The following is a 21,881-nucleotide window of genomic DNA, read 5'->3' as shown; positions in this document are numbered from 1 at the left end:
TCGATCTCTTGACCTCGTGATCCACCCACCTTGGCCTCCCAAAGTGCTGGGATTACAGGCGTGAGACACCGCACCCGGCCTGTTCCAGGGTTTTCTAGGACCATGTCCTCAGCTGTCCTTTCAGTGTGGGGTCTGGTGACACACTAGCCAAGGAGGTGTCAGGTTTAGGTGGCTGACATGGATCTACTTTCACCAGCTGCACATAAGACTCATAAGCTGCCCTAGAACTGGCTGCAGCAACCCGATGAAATGCACTTGGCACCAATCTGGTATTTAACCCCCAGGTGCGCAGCTCCTTGTCACATGCTGTGAGATGCTGTGAAATATCAGTCCATAGTGGCGGGAGCAGCTGGGACTCTCCTGCACTCCCAGCGCATCCTGCCATGCTGAGCGGTGGCCTGAGCCAAAAGCCACACCATCCTGGCTCCCAACTATCCCTTTGAGAAAAGGGTCCAACATTCTTTTTTTCTTTTTGAGACAGAATCTCACTGTGTCGCCCAGGCTGGAGTGCAGTGGCTGATCTCAGCTCACTGTAATCTCTGCCTCCCAGTTTCAAGCGATTCTCGTGCCTCAGCCTCCCGAGTAACTGAGATTATAGAGATGCACCATCATGCCTGGCTAATTTTTGTATTTTTAGTAGAGATGGGGTTTCGCCATGTTGGTCAGGCTGGTCTCAAACTCCTGGCCTCATGTGACTGGCCTGCCTCGGCCTCCCCAACTGCTGGGATCAGAGATGTGAGCCCCGGCACCCGGCCAGGGTTCAACATTCTTATTGCTGCCTTGGACCCACGGGAAAGAATGGCACAGCTACGAGGTAAGGCTTTGGAACCTGACTGACTCCACCACAGCGTGGTTTTAAATTCCTTAATGTATCCGTGTCTCAGTTTACTCTTCAGTTAAAATAAAAAGCGTAATGACACCTCCTAGGATCGCTGTGAAGATTCCACAAGTTGCCCCACGTAAAGCACACATGCATGACCTGGCATTCGGAAGTTTATAGGTAAAAGCTGCTTGTTGTTTTTTTCTTATACAAAGATGGCACTTAGGAGCAGGGAGACCAGTTTGCTGGGGACAGTGTGATGCTCACCTGTTGTCTCACCATAACAAGTAATAGAGCCTCCTTTCACCTTCTCTCCAGTGTGTCCTGCTTTAGGTGATAGACTACATGATCAAATTACTTAGGATTCACCTACAGAATGAATGGGTTTAAGCCAGAGGTTGCCCACTATTAACTTAAAGAGTGTCCTGTAAGACCTACACTGTGTTGTGGGCATTTAGCCTTTATGTATATAACTAAACAGAGCCACTTGGTCTGTGTAGAGCTGTGCGTGTGTGTATATATATATATATGACATTTAGGCTATACTTACATAGCTAAACAGGGTCACTATCATAAGCACTGTACATGCATTAGCTCATTTACATTTCATAACAACCCTAGAAGGCAGATACTATTAGTATCCCTATTGTGTGAATCAGGAAGCTAAAACAGAGAGGTTAGGTAACTTGCCTAAGGTCACACAGCTACTAAGATTCAAAGCCAGAATTCAAACTCAAGTAGACTGACTCCAGAGTCCATGCTGTCAGCCACTGTACTATACTGCCTCTCACATCCCACTCTCACATGTCACATAAAAACCAGAGTCCACATACATCTCGATTTCCAGTTTGTCTTAAAAAATCAAAAGATTGGCCAGGCACAGAGGCTCATGCCTGTAATCCCAGCACTTCGGGAGGCTGAGGTGGGCAGATTATGAGGTCAAGAGATCAAGACCAGCCTGACCAATATGGTAAAATCCCATCTCTACTAAAAATACAAAAATTAGCTGGGCATGATGGCATGTGCCTGTAGTTCCAGCTACTCAGGAGGCTGAGGCAGGAGAATTGCTTGAACCCAGGAGGCAGAGGTTGCAGTGAGCCAAGATCACACCACTGCACTCCAGCCTGGGCGACAGAGCAAGATTCTGTCTCTAAATAAATGAGTAAATAAAAGAAAATGATCTGGCCACACTAGCATTATATTTTTGATGGCGGTATGTGGTTTCAGCCCTTCCCCTCATGTTTCCCCACAACTCCTCACTCTCTTCATTGTCTCGTCTAAGTTAACTGCAAACATTTGAGTTTGCAACCCCCAGTTTAGCCATTAAATTGTTCTTCTAACTCTGTTGTTATCAAAGACAATTGTTTTGGCCAGGTGCGATGGCACACACCTGTAATCCCAGCACTTTGGGAGGCTGAGACAGGTGGATCACTTGAGCTCCGGACATCGCGACCATCCTGGCCAACATGGTGAAACCCTGTCTCTATTAAAAATACAAAAATTAGCTGGGTGTGGTGGCGTTCATCTGTAGTCCCACCTACTCAGGAGGCTAAGGTGGGAGGATTGCTTGAGCCTCGGGGGCAGAGGTAGCAGTGAGCCGAGATGGCCTCATTGCACTCCAGCCTGGGCAACAGAGTGAGACTTTGTCTCAAAAACATAAAAAATATAAAGACAATGGTTGGCTGGGCGCGGTGGCTCATGCCTGTAATTCCAGCACTTTGGGAGGCTGAGGCAGGCAGATCACGAGGTCAAGAGATCTAGACCATCCTGGCCAACATGGTGAAACCCTGTCTCTATTAAAAAATACAAAAATTAGCTGGGCATGGTGGCGTGCGCCTGTAGTCCCAGCTACTCGAGAGGCTGAGGTAAGAGAATTGCTTGAACCCAGGAGGCGGAGATTGCAGTAAGCCAAGAAGGTGCCATTGCACTCCAGCCTTGGCAACAAGAGTGAAACTCTGTCTCAAAAAAAAAAAAAGAAATTAAAAAAAAAAAAAGAAATTAGATAAATAAATAAAGACAATGGTTGTCAACTTTTTTTTTTTTTGAGACAGAGTTTCACTCTTGTTGCCAAGGCTGGAGTGCAATGGCACCTTCTTGGCTTACTGCAACCTCCGCCTCCTAGGGTTCAAGCAATTCTCCTGTCTCAGCCTCCCGAGTAGCCAGGATTACAGAAACGTGCAACCACACCTGGCTAATTTTGTATTTTTAGTAGAGACCTAGTTTTTCCATGTTGGTCAGGCTGGTCTCAAACTCCTGATGTCAAGTGATCTGCCAGCCTCAGCCTCCCAAAGTGCTGGGATTACAGGTGTGAACCACAGCACCGGGCCTCAATATATATATTTTTAAGCAACAGACCTTTTGTTCAATTGAAATCATACACTTATTCCCAAATACGTAAAACACATGAATGTGGAGCTGGGAAGAGAAAGGCCTCCAAGTCTTGTCTGTGGGCTCCACTACACCCCACAACCCTAGAACCTCTCCTGGGCCACAGGGGGCTCCAGGGATCCACTGGAAAGACAGCTGAATGGGGCCCCGAGGTAAGGCCATGGCAGAGGTTAGTTGGAAGAGAGACTTTCAAGGGCGTAAGAATCACATGTGGAGCTTGTCACCATACAGATTCCTGGGCTCTGCCCATAGCGCTTTTGTTTAGCAAATCATAGACACAGCTCCAGAAAGTGTAAAGAAAGTGCTTGTGGATGAAGAAAGTGGTCCACAGACCACATTGTAAGAAACAGTAGCTTGGCCACTGAATGCAAAACAAAGCTAACTTCTTCAGGGATGCAGCCTGGAGCCATAGCCCCATCAGCACCTCCTCTCAAATGGTTCACCAGCACTACAGAACTCCTCCATACCATGGTTCCTGAGAAATACTATGGTGAGCAGGACAGCAGCCTTATTAAAAAAAAAAAAAAAAATAGGGGGTTAGAACAATTTAAGACTGGAAGCAGTGGCTCATGCATGTAATCCCAGCACTTTGGGAGGCTGAGGCGGGTGAATCACTTGAGGTCTGGAGTTTGAGACCAGACTGGCTAACATGGTAAAATCTCATCTCTACTAAAAATACAAAAAATTAGCTGGGTGCGGTGGCATGCACCTATAGTCCCAGCTACTCGGGAGACTGAAGGAGAATCGCTTGAACCCTGGAGGTTGCAGTGAGCCAAGACTATGCTACAGCACTCCAGCCTGGCCACAGAACAAGACTCCATCTCAAACAAACAAACAAACAAACAAGTAAGAATTAGCTAGGCGTGGTGGCACATACCTGTAGTCCCAGCTACTTGGGATGCTGAGGCAGGAGAATCACTTGAACCCAGGAGGTGGAGGTTGCAGTGAGCCAAGATCACACCACTGCACTCCAGCCTGGGTGACAGAGTGAGACTCCGTTTTAAAAAAAAAAAAAAAATTTTTGTAAAAATCTTTCACACACACACACACACACACTCACACACACACAGCATGAAAGTTCTAGAAGGCATCTTATCACAAAACAAATCAGATCTGTGAGCACAGAGACCTGCTAAGATCCATTCCATGATGATTTTATGCAAACTTCAACATACTTCCAACACATTCTTGTATTCTCCTTTTATGGTACCTGGCCTCGTCACAAAGTATGAGATATTTTAGGATATGTTTTTCTGGGCTACCCATATGTGGTGAAACTGGCACTTAAACTGAGCTACTGCCTCTGTATAATCCATATGAGGTAGGAGGAGCAACATCCATTGTTTTCTTGCTTAAGGGGAGATTATGGAACCATCTACACACTCAGAAAAATTTCTAAACTACAAATTTTTGGTAGGTAGATCTATAACTGAGTTATACTGCAAAACCTTAGTTGGTGAAACTGGCAAGCGATTGTGACAGTGAAATTACACATGGTTGCACTGGGACTAGATGTGGTAAATGCTGCTTCAGTTAGAAATTTTTAAGCTACGAAAAGAATAATGTTTTGTCACATTATTTCTTCTTTTATTAATATGCTCAAAGCCCTTTTGGAAGCAGATAGGGAGTAAAGAAAAACCTTGTAGGCTGGGTGTGGTGGCTCATGCCTATAATCCCAGCACTTTGGCAGGCTGAGGCAGGTGGATCACGAGGTCGGGAGTTCAAGACCAGCCTGACCAACATGGTGAAACACTGTCTCTACTAAAGATACAAAAATTAGCCAGGCATGGTGGCACGCGTCTATAATATCAGCTACTCAGGAGGCTAAGAAAGGAGAATCACTTGAACCCAGGAGGTGGAGGTTTCACTCAGCCGAGATCACACCACTACACTCCAGCCTGGGTAACAGAGTGAGACTCTGTCTCAAAAAACAAAACAAAACAAAAAACAAACAAACAGGGCCGGGCGCGGTGGCTCACACCTGTAATCCTAGCACTTTGGGAGGCCAAGGTGGGTGGATCACCTGAGGTCAGGAGTTCAAGACCAGCCTGGCCATCAGGGTGAAACCCCATCTTATAAAACAAACAAACAAACAAACAAACAAAAAACCTTATCTTAGTTCTAATATTGATGCCATGTGTTCATAATGATAATTCCTACAAAGCTCTTTTGTGGATAGATATTATACTCCCACTTTTCTGATAGGATAACTGAGAAACAGGTTTAGTAAGAATGAAAAAGTCCAAGGAAGAACATTTTAATATCCATTTATGTGGCCTCTCAGAATGGTATCAATTTTTTAATTGATCTGAACAGGCTTTGTGGCTTCTCCAGCAGGCCGAGAAAGACAGCTAGGGAAAATGTCATAAGCAGAGCAGGGCAAGATGTGAATCTCAAGTCATCAGCCACTCCCTCAGCCTCCTCTATTGGAAGGAAAAGGAACCCACATCTAACCTGGCTCCAGAGTGGGATGGCCCAGGCAGTCTGGGTGACCATGGCAACAGCACACCAGACCCAGAGGTGTAACAGCAAAGGCACAGTCTGGACTCTCCTCCCACTTCATCCAGCTCTCTCTCCCTTAGATGAAGGATTATCTAAGAGCCTTGACATTTCTTTTTTAAAAAAATTCTTTTTAGCACAGTTATTCCCTGACTAGAATGATAATTTTGTATGGGGGAGTCAGGTACGAGTAGGCTGTGTCAAGATAGGAAGAAGGGCATTCTTCCACGCCCCCGCAGCCCACAGGCAGGTCTGATCCCAAGCAGAGACAGTCCCCCAGGGAAGCACCCAGGCTTTGTTCACCCTGCAGGACAGCCAGCAGTGAGCAGCCTGCAGTCATCAGGCCATGCGATGTCCCAGGGCCAGCTGTGTAGGGAGGTAGGGGAGCAGGTGGGTGAGAGGGCTGGCCAGAGACTCAGCTGACATGGCTCCTCCCAGTGCGAGTGGGAACTGGCACCAACTCTGGGCCCCAGCAGGAGCTCCCCTGAGAAACCCAAGCCATCTCTTCCTGCAGTCTATAACTTGTCTTGGCTCTGCTAGGGAAAGCATCTCATGAATTGCTGGACCTTACAGTTTTAGGGCCACTGTAGGGGACAGACACAACCCCAACATTGACCAACATGGTGTTTATGGCCTTAGGATTTCCTGCTAAGAGGTCTAGTGTCAGGCTAAGGTCCCAGCCCTTTTCTTTACTTAAGTCTCCCACCCCATGGTCCCTAGTCCAGATCTGTGCCTCTCCCCTCTTCCCTCCCGCACGCCTGGTTGTTCCTGCCACGTCTGCACCTTTCCCCTTTCTTGACTCATCACACTATGCGCCCCTAACATTTTCACATGAGGGCATTCTGGTTACACGAGGATTAGAGACAGACTTGAAGACAAGAAGGTGTCTGTCAATATTATGAAATTCAGTTTACCCAGACTCCAGGGGCTGTAGAGAAAGAAGAAGGTATGGTATTTATAATGTGATTAAGGCTTTCCAGTCACTCTGTTGGCCCCTAAGGAATAGGGTAGAGAGGCACTGTAAAACATTTATTATGAAATATTTTAAGGCAAACAGAAACATGTAGAGATCCAGGATCTTGCTGTGTCACCCAGGTGGAGTGTAGTGTGATCATAGCTCACTGCAGCCTCAAAGGCTTTGGCTCAAGCGATCCTCCCACCTTGGCCTCTGAGTCACTGGGACTACAGGCATGCACCACGACACATGATAAGAATAATTTTTCCTTTTTGTTTCTTTTTGTGAGAATAATTTTTTAAAAACATGTATCTGCTGGTTGGGCACGATGGCCCCCACCTGTAATCTCAGCACTTTGGGAGGCCGAGGTGTGTGGATCATCTGAGGTTGGGAGTTCGAGACCAGCCTGACCAACATGTAGAAACCCAGTCTCTACTAAAAATACAAAATTAGTCAGGCGTGGTGGCACATGCCTGTAATCCCAACTACTCAGGAGGCTGAGGCAGGAGAATCGCTTGAACCCAGGAGGTGGAGGGTGCAGTAAGCCGAGATCACACCATTGCACTCCAGCCTGGGCAACAAGAGCAAAACTCAAAAAAATAAAAATAAAAAAACAAAAAAACATGTATCTGCCTGTCACTTGTCACTTTGCCTAAAAAAAAAAAAACCCCAAAAAACCATATATCTACCACGCAGCTTTGTCGATCTTTAATTTTTGTCACATCTGCTTCTGATGTTTGTCTTTAAGAAATGGACCATGACAGATGCAGTTGAAGCTCTGCCTTCTTCTCTCCAATGTTACTCCCTTTTCTCTAGCATTGACCCTACATTTGGTTGTGTTTATACTTTTACCTCATTTGTATATGATAAAAATACCTGGGGTTACATTTTCTTATGGCAGTAAGTGGCTTCAGTGTGTCCCGTCATGTTCTCCCAGGACCCACCTGGCTCTCTTCACTTCTCTAACTTACCTGTAAACATTTGACTTTGCAACCCCCAGGTTAGCCATAAAATGGTTCTAATTGCTGTAATCTAAGACAGTGTTTCTGACTTTTTTTTTTTTTTTAGCAGCAGAGCTTTTGTTCAGTTGAAATCATATGTTAAGCTGGGCACGGTGGCTCACGCCTGTAATCCCAGCACTTTGGGAGGCTGAGGCAGGCAGATCGCCTGAGGTTGGGAGTTCGAGACCAGCCTGGCCAACATAGAGAAAGCCCATCTCTACTAAAAATACAAAATTAGCTGGGTGTGGTGGTGCATGCCTGTAATCCCAGCTACTCAGGAGGCTGAAGTAGGAGAATCACTTGAACCCAGGAGGTGGAGGTTGCGGTGAGCTGAGATCACGCCATTGCACTCCAGCCTGGGCAACAAGATTGAAACTCTGTCTCAAAAAAAAAAAAAAGAAAGAAAAGAAATCATATGCTTCTTCCCAAATATAGAAAATCCATGAGTGTGGATCTGGGATGAGAAACAACAAATAGTACTGTCTTGGCAGGTTTTTAGAATTACATAAACTGTTTGATGCTGTTTATATCCTTCAGATGTTTTTAGTTCAATGCTGATTTTTGAGATTTACTGATCTTACAAATGTAGTTCTACTTGAATCATGTTTAATTGCAATATAGTATTCCACCATACAAATACACTAAATATGTTTATCCATCCCTCTGTTGGACATTTAGAATGTTTCCAATTTTTCATACACCAATGCTGCAATATATATGTCACCTTGTGACCAATATATTTGGATTTATTTCTGCCACTTCATTTGTCCCTTCTGTTTACTCCTTTTTTCTTTTTTTTTTTTTTGAGATGGAGTCTTGCTCTGTCACCCAGGCTGGAGTGCAGTGGCGCCATCTTGGCTTACTGCAACCTTCGCCTTCTGGGTTTAAGCAATTCTCCTGAGTAGCTGGGATTACAGGTGCAGGCCACCACACCTGGCTAATTTTTGTATTTTCAGTAGAGGTGAGGTTTCACCATGTTGGTCAGGCTGGTCTTGAACTCCTGATCTCATGATCTGCCCACCTCGGCCTCCCAAGTGCTGGAATTACAGGCATGAGATGGTGCACCTGGCATCCTTTTTTTGATATATTATTTTCTTGTCCCTATCTGGATTTAATAGGCTTTCCTTTTTTCATTTTCTCACTCTACTGATTTGAGGTATACATACCCTGTTTCTATTTGTTATTCCTTCTATTATTCTAGACTTAAAGACTGCTGGTTTTTCCCTATTATCTATCCTATCTTTCTTTCTCATATAAATAGAACCCTCAACTTTTAGCTAAGCTCATTGTTATTCAGAATAAAGACTATATTTCTGTGTGTAGAAATGTACAAACCTTCTTTGTAGCTGGGTATAACCATGTGAATAAGACCTGGCCAGTAGGATATCAGCAAAAGAAAGGTATGAAACCTCTGAGTCACTAATTAAAGGGAAGAGGTTGGAATGTGACTATCAGGTGACCCAGCTTCAAATACCCAGAGGACATTGCAGAGCTGGATTGCTAGAAGGTTTCATGAAAAAGAAAGAAACATCAGCCTGGTTTAAGCCATTGTTATTTGCAGTTCTTTCTTACAGCAGCCAAACGGTGATTTAACCAAACTGTGATTTTAAAAAATTTATCCTGATGCCAGGCGCGGTGGCTCATGCCTGTAATCCCAGCACTTTGGAAAGCTGAGGCGGGTTGACTACAAGGTCAGGAGTTCAAGACCAGCCTGGCCAAGGTGAAACCCTGTCTTTACTAAAAAAATACAAAAATTAGCTGTGCATGGTGGCACACACCTGTAATCCCAGCTACTTGGGAGGCTGAGGCAGGAGAATTGTTTGAACCCAGGAGGCGGAGGTTGCAGTGAGCCGAAATCATGCCACTGCACTCCAGCCTGGGCGACAGAGCAAGACTATGTCTCAGATTAAATAAATAAATAAATAAGTAAGTAAGTATCCTGGTTAGACTTATTCTGCTTCCTGAATGTGAGGCTTCACGTCTTTCATGAAGTTTGGAAACTTTTCAGCCACTATCTCTTCAAGTAATACTTTTCCTTCATTCTCTTCTCCACTTTTGGAATCTTATTTGGTAGATATAGGACCTTGTCATTCTAATATCCAGGTATCAGCTGCTGTATCTTTATTTCTGTAGGCAGCATTCTGGATGATTTCCTTAGGTCTGTCTTCCTGTCCTTAAGTCTGTCTTCAATGGTGCCTAATCTGATGTTTAACCTATCCATTAATACATTTGAATTTCAATGAAAACACTTTCACTTCTAAAAGTTTTATTTAGTTTTCAAGTCTACCCGATCTTTTTAGGTAGTGTCTTGTTCTTGTCTTATGCTTTCAATTTCTTTGTTACCTCTTCAAAACTTTTTAACTCTTTTTTTTTTTAGAGTCTCTTGCCAACAGTTCCATTATTAGAAGTTGTTGGGGATCTAGTTCAATTGATTTTGTGTATGTGGATTCTCACTCACTGTAGATTGTAAATACTAAATACTCAAGTATTTAGTCATGTTTGATTATATATTCCTCTTCATTAAGGCTTTTTTTTTTTTCTGTGCAGATCCTGTGTGATCTGAGTTGAGGTCTTATCTCTCCAGAGAGGTATTATATCTGTCTCTACCAGGCTCCCTAGGGGTATCGCTGGCCCAGAACTTGGGTTTCCTAAACCACACAGGTAGTACAAATCCTAACATTAAAACAGTGTTGTCATCAGGTTCTCGGGGAGACTTCCTCTTGTTTTTCTATCCAGAGCCTTAACTAAGTCTGAGAAGCTGTTGTCAACTTCTGTACTGGTGAATGATTTTCCTTTCTTTGTCTACCCTCTTACTGAGGGTAAGCCCTTCAATAGTCCTATTTTTTATTTTTAAATTTTGTTCACATGACACTAATCAAAAGAAGTAATAGTTTGACTTTATGTGGAAGTCTCTTTCAGCTCCAACCTCCAGCTGGCCAGTCCTCATTTCTATCCCCATAGATGTTAAAAATCTAACTTCAAACCTTACATTACTCTAGGGAGGCCAGCCACACACCACCTGCTGCTCAGTCAGCTATCAGTGTACCAATGGCCTCTCCCTCTTCATTTTGTTACCTGAGGACTTTTCTTACTCTTTTCAGTGCTCAGCTCTGCATTTACATGAATTTTTAAAATATTTAACCCAGTATTTCCAGGTGACTCATAGTGGGTTTCTTTTGTTTTATTGTCCTTATTACTAGAAACAGAAGTCTCTTCCCTCTGAGGTAGATCTCAGATTGCCTGGCTGAGTCGATCCCTACTTACTTACCCTTTCCTTCCCTCATGTCCCTCCCCCAATACCACAGCCTAAGGCAGGGTTCTCAAACTTCACAGTGCACAGAATCATTTTCTGGGAACTTGTTAAACATGCAGATTATTAGCAACCCCCCAGGAGACTTTGAGAGGCCTGAGGTGGAACCCAGGAATATGCATGCTTAACAAGCACTCTAGGTGGTTCTGGCAAAACGCTTCTGACCATATTTTGAGAATCACCACCTGAGGTCTCCTGCCCTTTCCTGATTCATCCCTTTCTATTGGCAGCACCTGGCAGGAGCCCTGCAAGTTTGTTTTGCAAAGTCTGAGTTAGGAGACAACAATGCCAACAGACCCAACGTTCGAGAGTTCTAGTCCAGACTAGTCCAGGACCACTCCCCTCAGCCACAGTGATGCCACTGATTAGTCCTGCTAGACTCCAGCTATCAATAACACAGGCCATCCATTCAGGCTCTACTAACTGAGGCTTGGACATTATTTGGAGAAGAGTGAGCTGCATTTTCCCTTTGTACTTCTGAAAGAAGGGTTTGCTAAGCAGATGGATACTATAAACAAAACTATACATATAACGATTGATTCATTTAATTTTATTAAGTGTAGGTCTTCACTCTCTAGATTGGTTATGCTCCAGAATGTCTCTAAAAGTTAGCAGTTTAGAATGTATCCTCCCATAGAAACACTGGGAAAGGTGGTCAGTTTCCCGGACCAGCCCACTCAAACCTGTAAAGAAAATAATTATTCCCATTTAAGACCTATTCTCCATCAGGACCTTTACATATGTGATCCGATATAATCCTCAAAATAACTCTTAGAAGTAGACATTTGTGTTTTTGCCTTAGAGGTGAAGGGACTTGCCCAGGATCACATAGCCTGTAAGTGGCAGAGCCAAGTTAGGTCTGGCCCCACAACCTGTGTCCTTGTTACCAGGAAAGCAGACCGTCACCTTCTGTAGCTCATATATTTAACAAAGGGTGAGAGGAAGGTCCTGAAACACCATCCTTCCCCACATTGAGAAAGAAATGTTAAGAGAATAATAGAACCTCTCCACTGCAGCCACAGGTGACTCCAGAAGTGATGGGGGGCCCAGAAGATCGGTAGCATGTCTTTGGTGTGCCTTATGAGTGAGCAGAGCAAAGACGCAAGCAAGATAACAGCTTAGTCAACTGCTCAGAGTTTGGTCTTAAACTACATTGGGTTTCATTTTGCATGGGGGAAAAAGCATCTTACTGAAAGTTGACTTTCCCCAACTCTCCCTCTCATGTGCGCTCCCTGCCATAAACCTCTGCCTGCATGAGAGGCAGCTCCCTGCTCTGCTCTGCAGCACTCACCTTGTCAGCCAGCAGCTCCCTTATCTTACTGGCCTGTAGGCGGAACCGGAAAAGCTGGGTTTCCAGAGCCAGGCAGCGTTTCTGCCAGTCTACGCTGGCCCGCACATCCACCTTGAGTTCTGCCATGATGGAATCAACTTCTGGATTATTCCAGGGAGCCCTAAGAACCAGCATGCAGAAAGAGGAAAAGATAAATAAGTGTGTGAGGAAGAGTTCTGTGGGGAAAAGAGGGGAAGGGACCAAAAGACAGAGAAAACAGGGTTGGGGAAGAGAATTGGTCACCTATCCCCAGAGCCCTGTCTCTGCCTTCCTCAGCTCAGTGTGTCCTGCTCCATTGTAAATTAGCTGAGAGCCTCAGGAAACAGCGAAACCTGAGACATCTTGAGGAGAACCTAGCCTCATTTGGACAGAAGTGAAAAGTAGGGCTCATTTGTTTTTCAATTATCCACACAACAAATTTAACCATTAAACAGCTACTTATGTGTCTGACCCTGTGCTCGGCCCTGGAGATGCAAATGGAACTAAGAGAAGTTCCCTGTCTGGGTTTTTCAAGTAAATCTTAGGAAAATTTAATTACAATGTGGTTATAGTTGCCAAGTGATAGGCAGATAAATGGGAATGGGAGCTGGGAAAAGTGGGAGGGATGTGTTTAGGGAAGGCTTATTTCTTTTTTTTTTTTTTTTTAAGATGGGGTTTCACCATATTGGTCAGGCTGGTCTCGAACTCATGACCTCAGGTGATCCACCCGCCTCAGCCTCCCAAAGTGCTAGGATTACAGGCGTGAGCCACCACGCCTGGCTAGGGAAGGCTTAAAGAGGGTAACAGATGCATCCCAGGTCACATAGTTAATTAGAGGCAGAACCCAGGTTCCCAGTTTATTTCTTATTCTACTTTACCTATATAAGATGTTAGATAGAACAAAATGGAAAGAAAATATAATGCTTTGAATGTCCTTGATAATCTTCTATTTAGATGGAAATTTGTCTGTTGTTTTTGAATCATCCATCCCACTTTGGAACAGATCCTCACCATTTCCTTCAGGTTCAAAGATGCAAACCAAAAACTGCTAGATATTTTGCTGCAACCTCTGGAGAAAGCCACAAGTCTTTGGGGAAAAATGTTGTACAGATTCAGAACAAATCAAGTATATATCTATAGTATGTCCAGCCAGGGGAATTCACCTAGATGCCTCCTGGACATATTTAGAGAAAAAAAACTGGATGGATGAGAAAAGGAAGAAGGATGCATAAATATGCATGAGAGAGGAATACAGGCAGAGTGAGCAGGAGGAGAGAAGGCCTGGGAGACACAACCATCATCAGGATTTTTCAAATACTCCTTCTAAGGTGTTATGATGAATGACGCTTGCCAAAAAGTATAAATTTGGTCTGTCCCAAACCATGACATATGGTCACTATAGTAGTCAATGATTTTAAGGAATAATTTTTAATTGTTTAGGTTGATTTTTTTTTTTTTGAGGGAGAGTCTCACTCTGTCACCCACGCTGGAGTGCAATGGCATAATCTTGGTTCACTCCAACCTCCAACCTCTGCTTCCTGGCTTCATTCAAGTGATTCTCATGCCTCAGCCTCCTGTGTAGCTGGATTACAGGCATGCACCACCAAGCCTGACTAATTTTTTGTATTTTTAGTAGAGATAGGGATTCACTATGTTGGCCAGGCTGGTCTTGAACTCCTGGCCTCAAGTGATCCACCTGCCTCAGCCTCCCAAAGTGCTGGGAATTACAGGTGTGAGCCACTGTACTCAGCTGATAATATTTTAAAATGTCATCTGTTAGAAATGTTTATGATATATAGGTGAAATGATATAATATCTCGGATTTGTTTTAAAATACTTCATGGTAAGAGGTAAGTAGGGGAGGAGATATATGAAATAGGATTCTTAAAATGCTGATAATTTTTGAAGCTGGGTGATGGGTATATGGGAGTTATTTATATGATCTCTCTATTTGAATATATGCCTGGAATTTTCCATAATAAAAATCTGTTGCTTTTTAAAATCCCCTTTTCCTTCCCCAGGAGCCACATGGCCTCAGAAAACCCAGCCACCTCCTGTACTATTGCATATTACCGCAGTGCAAAGTTAGACTCTCTTTGATGGGCTAATCACCAATAGTGCTTCTCCCCTCGCATGTGACTTTTATTCATATCTTTCTCCCATCATACACTACAAATAGCTATTGTTTATTGAGTCTTTATTGTGTGTCAGGCACGTGTGGCCTCTTTAATCCTTACAACAACCTGTGAAACAACAGGTAGGTACTGTTGTCCACACACACGAGGACACTGAGGAACAGAGAAGCCAAGTAATTTACAGATAATTGTACAGCTAGTTAGTGGTGGAGCTGGGATTCTGGCTGCAAATTCCTAGTTCGTTGGCACTGTATGCTCTTTACCCAGCCCAAAAATAAAAATAATTCCAGTTTCACAAAGAATGAGGTAGACTTGATAATGGCAGAAATCATTTCTAGGATCTTGCAGAAGCCTTAGCACAAGGATGAACCTATATCCCAGATTTTCCAAGACATCTTGGGCTCAAATATTCTGAGACCATAACCTCTCTAAGCACTGACACTTACCATGTGTCCTGATTTTTCATCTAAAAAATAAGACCTGCAGAGAAAAGCCCAACAATTAAACCACTGATGGACCGAGTGAGCTCGGTTCTTGGCTCCTCAGAACACATGACTTCAGCGCTGCTCTCCCAGCCTGTCATCCAAACAATCCCTACATTGAGACCTCCCAGCAATCCCCACCTCAAAAGACTGGGACCAACTGGAACGGGCAGGAAGACAAAAGAAAAAAACAAAACATGACCTTCTCTGAGCTAAGATCACAGCTGAAAAGACAAAACAGAACCTTGTAAGGCTCTCAGAGAAGGCCAGGAGGCTTCACGTTTGATTTTCCCTTGTCCTTTAATGAGATTTTGCTTTTCCTTGTATAAATACGGAAAGTGGCAGATCTGAGACTAGAAACTGGGAGTCTTGCAACTCAGCTCAGGGCTAAGAAATAATAGCAAAAGCATAAAAGCAAGGGGCAGGGGAAATGTAATCCTTTTGTATATTTGAAAGTTTGATTAATACTGATTCCCTCTTAGTGATTGTCAAAGCTGCTGCTCAGATTCTATTGGGAGAGTGAAAACCGAAATTATCAAAATCTAAGTACTTTGAAAAGATGTCACTGGTGTCTGCCTAGCCCTGATATCTGAGATTATACTTAGTTTAGGGAATGCTTTCCCCGATCAAGCAACTCCGTGACATCGTGGTTCTGAACTGATCAAGTGGTCTGGTTAATCCTCTCCCTGCCTTGGGGATGGAGAGAATTAACCATCCTCTCCCTGGCAAGTTGCTGAGGAGGCTGGGACTCGTGCAAGGCTTGCCTCGGCATGTGAGGAGAGCAGAGAGGTTTTGAAACAGATCAGGAGCAAGGTGGCTGCTGCCAAGCCCAAGGCCCAGTGGCTCTTCCAACAGAAGCAGGTGGTCGGAGCAACAGCTATAAAATAAGGGAGGTTAAAGAAGATACCAGTAAGCTGAGCCTCACCTGCTAAGTCACCTTGCACTTGTACCTCCCATAAAAGCGCACAAGGATGAGCAGAAATGAGTACCTTACATTTGCAGTAGAGTTTGTAACTTGTCAAAGCATTGCAATGCATGTGTTATTTCTCTCTTTATCCCTGAGATGGAGGACAAGTACAATTACAATGAACAGATGAGAAAACTCATCACATCTGTGACTTGCTTAGATAGAGCTAAACAGTAGCAGAGCTGGGCCAAGAATCCTGAACTCCCAGCATCTACAACTGTCCTCTTCCCATGATGATGCTTCAGTAGTGGTAGCAGATATTCATACTAACAGGCAGCAGATATTCATACTAACAAATACAACATTAATGGCAAAAATAAATGGGGAAATGAGAGAGGGGAAGTGAGGTGGGAACAAAACTCAGCTCAATTTTTTTTTCTACTTTTATTCTAGAATGCTCTATCACACATTAGAAATAGGGAGAATAGTACAATAAGTCCTTATGTTCCCAATACCCAGCTAAAATTATGATCAGCTCTTAGCCAGTGTTTTAAAACTCGGTTTTCTTGATTCTGTTGGCACCCAGCCTGCTAAACTGCTTGGCAGGTGAGTGGAAAGATTGCCATGGTCTTGATACCTGCTTTGGCATCCCCCGAATCCTCCAACACCTGGGACTGAAATGCCACAGCAGTCAGTGGGCATATGCCTCAGAGGCAGGAGCTGGGAGCAGGATGGGTGGGAAGGTGGCACAGGGAGTCATTAGGTGACTCCAGACTCAGAGCCTGTATCAGAGAAAACACAAATTTGACCTGGGATCTCTCTGGCAAGTTTGAGGATTTGACCAGAAACTGACAAAATGCTAGGATTACTTTTTTTTTTTTCTTTTTTTGAAACAGGGTCTTGCTCTGTTGCTCAGGCTGGAGTGCAGTGGCACAATTATGGTTCACTGAAGCCTCAACTTTCCCAAGCTCAGGTGACCCTCCCACCTCAGCCTCCCAAGCAGCTGGGACTACAGGTGTCCACCACCATGCTTGGCTAACTTTTGTAAAGACAGGGTTTCACCATGGTGCCCAGGCTGGTCTCGAACTCCTGGGCTCAAGTGATCCACCTGCCTCAGCCCTCTGAAGTGTGTTGAGCCACTGTGCCTGGCCTAAGATTATGTCTATTTTATTTTGAGATGAAGTCTCGCTTTGTCCCCCAGGCTGGAGTGCAGTGGTGCAATCTCAGCTCACTGCAACCTCCGCCTCATAGGTTCAAGTGATTCTCCTGCCTCATCCCCCTGAGTAGCTGGGAGTATAGGCCTGTACCACCACACCAGCTAATTTTTGTATTTTTAGTAGAGATGAGGTTTCGCCATTTTGACCAGGCTGGTTGAACTCCTGGCCTTAGGTGATCCACATGCCTCGGCCTCCTAAAGTGCTGTGATTACAGGCATGAGCCACTGCTCCCGGCCCTGAGACTAAGTTTAATTCAAACAACTTTTAAATGATTCCTGTGTGCAAGATTGGGGACACAAAGATGAATAAAGATCTTGTGGCTTTTGAGGCTCAAGTCTACAGCCTGAATATCCTGGTAGCTCCCTGCAAAGGTAGCTAATCAATACAGGAGCCTAAAAGAAAGAGGTCAGAGGTCACCACAGGCCTCAAAATAGCTCATTGCCTCTAACTTGTGGAGGACACGGGAGGAATTGGAAGGCAACCGGGCTTCTCTTATATGTACAATTTCCACTGGGCTCTCTCATGTTACCTCAGTATGGTTCATTCCCTGAGTGTGAGTACTTGTATGACTTCCACTTGTTAGTGAGGGGCTACCACCATCTCCTAAAAGTGCTCTGCCAGACGAGGCTGACTACCTGTCCATTGTGGGAAAGAAACAGCTTTGTGTCCCTTTTCTGGGGACGAGGCTGAGAGAAGGGTGTGAGCGGACACAGGGACAACTTCTTCTGATTTCAGCATTGTCATCTGATCAAGCTAACAACATGCATTTGACCAATACTGGCTGCCTGCATCACATTCCACACAATGTCAGGGGAGACAAAGAAAAGGCGAGCATGTCCGAGGCCGCAGGGACCTAAATACCAAAAGAAGGGGTCAGGACAACCAGGTACAACATTCCTTGAAAACAAAAACATCAAAGAGAAACAGCTTAGTACCTAAGATCCCATGTTCTGGCACTGACAGCCCTGGGTTAGAATATGAGCTCGGGCACTAAATAATCCTGTGGCCTTAAGCCATTTGCTTAACTTCTTTGAGACTCAGTTCCATTTTGAAATTGAGGGCAGTAATATTTGAAAATGAGGACAATAATATTTGGTTGAACCATATGGAACTGTCAACATTTAACCATTTTTCAACCTTCAAAATGGCCATTTCATATATCACATCATGCAGGGCTTTTGAGAATTAAAGGAGATATCACAAAAGCCTGGTGCACACTAAGTACTCAATAAATGACTGTTACTGTTGATATCGGCAAACAAAAGGCAAACCAATAGCGTCCAGAACCTAAGAGGAGATATGGCCTAAAGATGTGCTCACGCCTGTAATCCCAGTACTTTGGGAGACCAAGGCAGATCACCTGAGGTCAGGAGTTCAAGACCAGCCTGGCCAACATGGAGAAACTAAAAATACAAAAATTACTGCTAAAAATACAAAAATTAGCCAGGCGTTGTGGGGGGGTGTGCCTGTAATCCCAGCTACTCAGGAGGCTGAGGCAGGAGAATTGCTTGAACCTAGGAGGCGGAGGTTGCAGTGAGCCGAGATGCACTGCACTCCAGCCTGGGCGACAGAGCGAGACTCCGGCTCAAAAAAAAAAAAAAAAAAAAAAAAGATGTGCTCACTACCAGATCTAACTCTGGCAATCTGGAGAGAAGGTCATATGATTTTTAAAAGTTATTTTATTTATTTATTTTTGAACATTGAACAAAAAGGTATACAGTGCAAAGTAAGGCTTCTTCCCATGCCTGTGCTTCAGCCCTATTTCTCCCCAGAGGCAACCACTGTTACAGGTTTCTGTGTGTTCTCTCAGAGATATTCAGGGCATATACAAGCATTCATACATATGTGGCACACTCACACACACAAATGGTTGCACATCATACACACTGTACTCAACAATATAACTTAGAGATATTCCTACATCAGTATACATATCTGCCACATTTTCCCTCCACGCTTTGTAATGGCTTTAATGTATCCTATTGTGTGGTTATTGCGTGATCTTATTGAAGGAGCCCTTATTGATGGACATCTGGGTTGTTTCCAACCTTTTGCTAAAGTAAACAATGCTGCAATGAATATTCAATGATGTATACTATTTCATATACCTCAGGGTATATCTGAGAAATAAAGTCACAGAAAACGGAATTTAGGGGTAAGTAATATACACTTTAAATTGCCACACATTTCTTTGGATTTATTTTTTTTTCTGGTAGGAATGGGAGGAACATGCTCTCCCCTATAGCTGGTGACTTCTGAAGAAGGCAGAAGAGGCTCCACATGTTTTCAACTCAGTTGTTAGTTTCAATGAGTTTGGGGCCACAGGGAGCATCCCACCATTGCCCAACTCTGAGCAGGCCCCCTTGGCAGTCTGTGGGAGGGTGGCAGAAGTGGACCAAACCCTACATTAGGAATTTAGGAAGCTTAGGTTTCAGTTACGCCTCTTGTAATTGTTAGCTGTGTGACCGCGGGCAAGTCACAACTTTTTTATCTTTCTTTCTTTTTTTTTTTTTTAAGAGACAGGATCTCACTCTGTTGCCCAGGCTAGAACACAGTGGCAATCATAGCTTACTGAAGCCTCGAACTCCTAGGCTCAAGCAATCCTTCTGCATCAGCCTCCCAAGTAGCTGGGACTACAGGCCCACACCACCACACCCAGCTAATTTTTAAATTTTTATTTATTTATTTATTTATTTGTAAACACGAGGGTCTCCCTATGTTGCCCAGGCTGGTCTCGAACTCCTGGCATCAAGCTTTCCTCCTGCCTTGGCTTCTCAAAGTGCTGGGATTACAGGCATGAGCCACTGCAACTGGCCTAAATCACAACTTTTCAGAGTCCCCGTTTCCTCCTTTGGAAAATGGGGCTAATAATACGCAGAAACACTAATACCGATATTCCATCAAATGTTAAGAGATGGCACCAGTCCAATACACAGTGTCTGTCACATAGAAGACAGTCCAAAAAGTTTGATGGAGTAACTGATAACTCTTCCACTGAATTTTTAAAATGGTCTTTCAAGCGTTTTAGCTGAACCAAGGCTCTGTCCCGGAAGAGTTTTACGAGGTGGATTCACAATAAAAGCTATGGAGGAGATATCCTGGCAGGCAGAAATCCCGCAGGGAGAGGAGTTTCCTTCCTGAGGGTCTTCACCGCTTCTGCCACCCCCACTAAGGCCCCTGGTTCCTGGAGACCGAGTCCTCGCTAGGACTCCTAGGACACAATGCTCTGTCACTCGGCGCCCAACCTGTTCTCTTTTCTACTTGGCTGACCTGCTCCTAGCAGTAGAGCCTGAGCCATAGGGTCCCTAAGAACACCCAGAAATCACATTAGAAATAACCTAAGGTGAGGTGGGGAGGGGTGAAAGAGTGCGAGCACCGATAGCAAGGTAGCAGCCTGCACGCCCGCTCCAAGGGCCCTTCCCAGTAGCGACTGGATCGGGCCAGTCCCCAACTCCAGGTCCTCCTGGGGGAGGCTCCTCCTGGCCTTGCGGCGCGGGTCCCCAGGGACACACGGCTCGCCAAGCCGGACCCGCGCTCCAGCACTCCCCACCGCCGGGAGCCCGCTTCCAGGTAGGGAAGCACCTGCTCTGGATTGTCCTCCCGGCCGGAGGGGCCCAGCATGCAGTCTGACGCCCTCCCCCTCAGCACAGCCCCAGCCCACCCTCGCGGTGGGCGCGCGGGTCACTCACCTCCAGCGAGCTCGCGGCCGTCCCCGCCGCGCACCGGGCACACGGGCGCCCTCGGGCCGCCGCCGCCGACCTTGCGTCGCTCTCGCCCGAGTATCGGGCGGCCGCTGGCTCTTGGCTCCCGGGCAGCAGGGGTCGCGGGCGGCAGGGCGGGGCGAGGCTGGAGCGGGAAGGGTGCCCGCGGGCTCGCTGCACAAAGCCCGGCCGTGCCTTGCGGCGCCCCATTCAACGCTCCGCCGGGCGCCCTCCTCCCCTCGGCTCCCCGCCCGCTCCTTAAAGGCAGAGCGCTGGGCTCGGCTCTCCAGGCAGCTCACGGAGAGGCACAGGAAATGACCTCAGCAGGCTCCAGCCTCCCACCTCTCCGCACCGCTGGGCTAGTCCCTGGGGCGGCGGGGAGGGCGGCGGGGTGTCCCAGGCGGCGGCCAGGGCTCTCTGAAGAGGCCGCACCAACTGCCGCAAGGGGCGACCAGGGCGCCCCGGAGATCTGCTCAGCCCCAAAGAGCGGGGGACCCTCGCGGGATGCGGGACAAGACCAGACCCTCTCCTCCAAAGGTTCCAGCATTTGTCTAGCCACCTGTGGGAAATGTAACACCTGGGTATTTGGAACAGAAGTCCTTTTTTCAGTCTGGCAGATCAAACCTTATTTGAGTTGCAATTTGCAGAAGGAAAAAGAAAAAATAAGTCACGACAGCCCAGAGAGTAACTTGCTTGCTTATGTATACTTATTTTTTGGTGTCGCCATGTTGCCCAGGCTGAACTCGAACTTCTACCTTTCAAAACAGCCTTCTTCCTCAACCCTGCAGGCTCTCTGTCAGTCAAGGCCTGAACTGAAGCAAAATACCAGCAGGGCCTGTTTCTCCAAATGGTTCTTGGAAGACTCATCCCGGGCACCACAAAAACACCCCCAGCCCGGGTTTGAATCTGAATCTCTGCGGGTGGGGTGGGAAATTGCCCATCTAACAAGTTCACCAGGCAATTCTCACTGAGAACTTTTGAGAGCCCAGACACTAAGGAAAGCTGGTAGTGCAGGAGGCCAAAAGTGAAAGTTTAACTGGGCCAATGGGACTCCAATGGCTGAACTTGCAAACGGCTTTATAACTCATGGGGATTGGGATAGATTAGCCCCATTCTGTGGGACAATGCTCTGGCTATCCACTTTAACATTCCAGAAC

General features: G+C 45.5%; 1 protein-coding gene across 1 annotated transcript in view; it reads right to left on the bottom strand.

Moving 5' to 3' along the window:
* PLEKHH1 (pleckstrin homology, MyTH4 and FERM domain containing H1) overlaps positions 1–21,881 on the bottom strand; it is a 69,893-nt gene that overhangs the window by 38,325 nt on the left and 9,687 nt on the right. Inside the window, 1 exon segment of the mRNA XM_064374974.1 lies at positions 12,265–12,424. Within this exon segment, the coding sequence (XP_064231044.1) occupies positions 12,265–12,390 (126 nt within the window). The 5' untranslated portion in view covers positions 12,391–12,424.

This window comes from Aotus nancymaae, unplaced genomic scaffold (genome assembly GCF_030222135.1).
Source record: "Aotus nancymaae isolate 86718 unplaced genomic scaffold, 86718_ANA_hifiasm-v0.15.2.pri h1tg000011l, whole genome shotgun sequence".
In the NCBI taxonomy this organism is placed as follows: domain Eukaryota; kingdom Metazoa; phylum Chordata; class Mammalia; order Primates; family Aotidae; genus Aotus; species Aotus nancymaae.
This window is presented reverse-complemented; position numbering and strand designations above follow the sequence as displayed.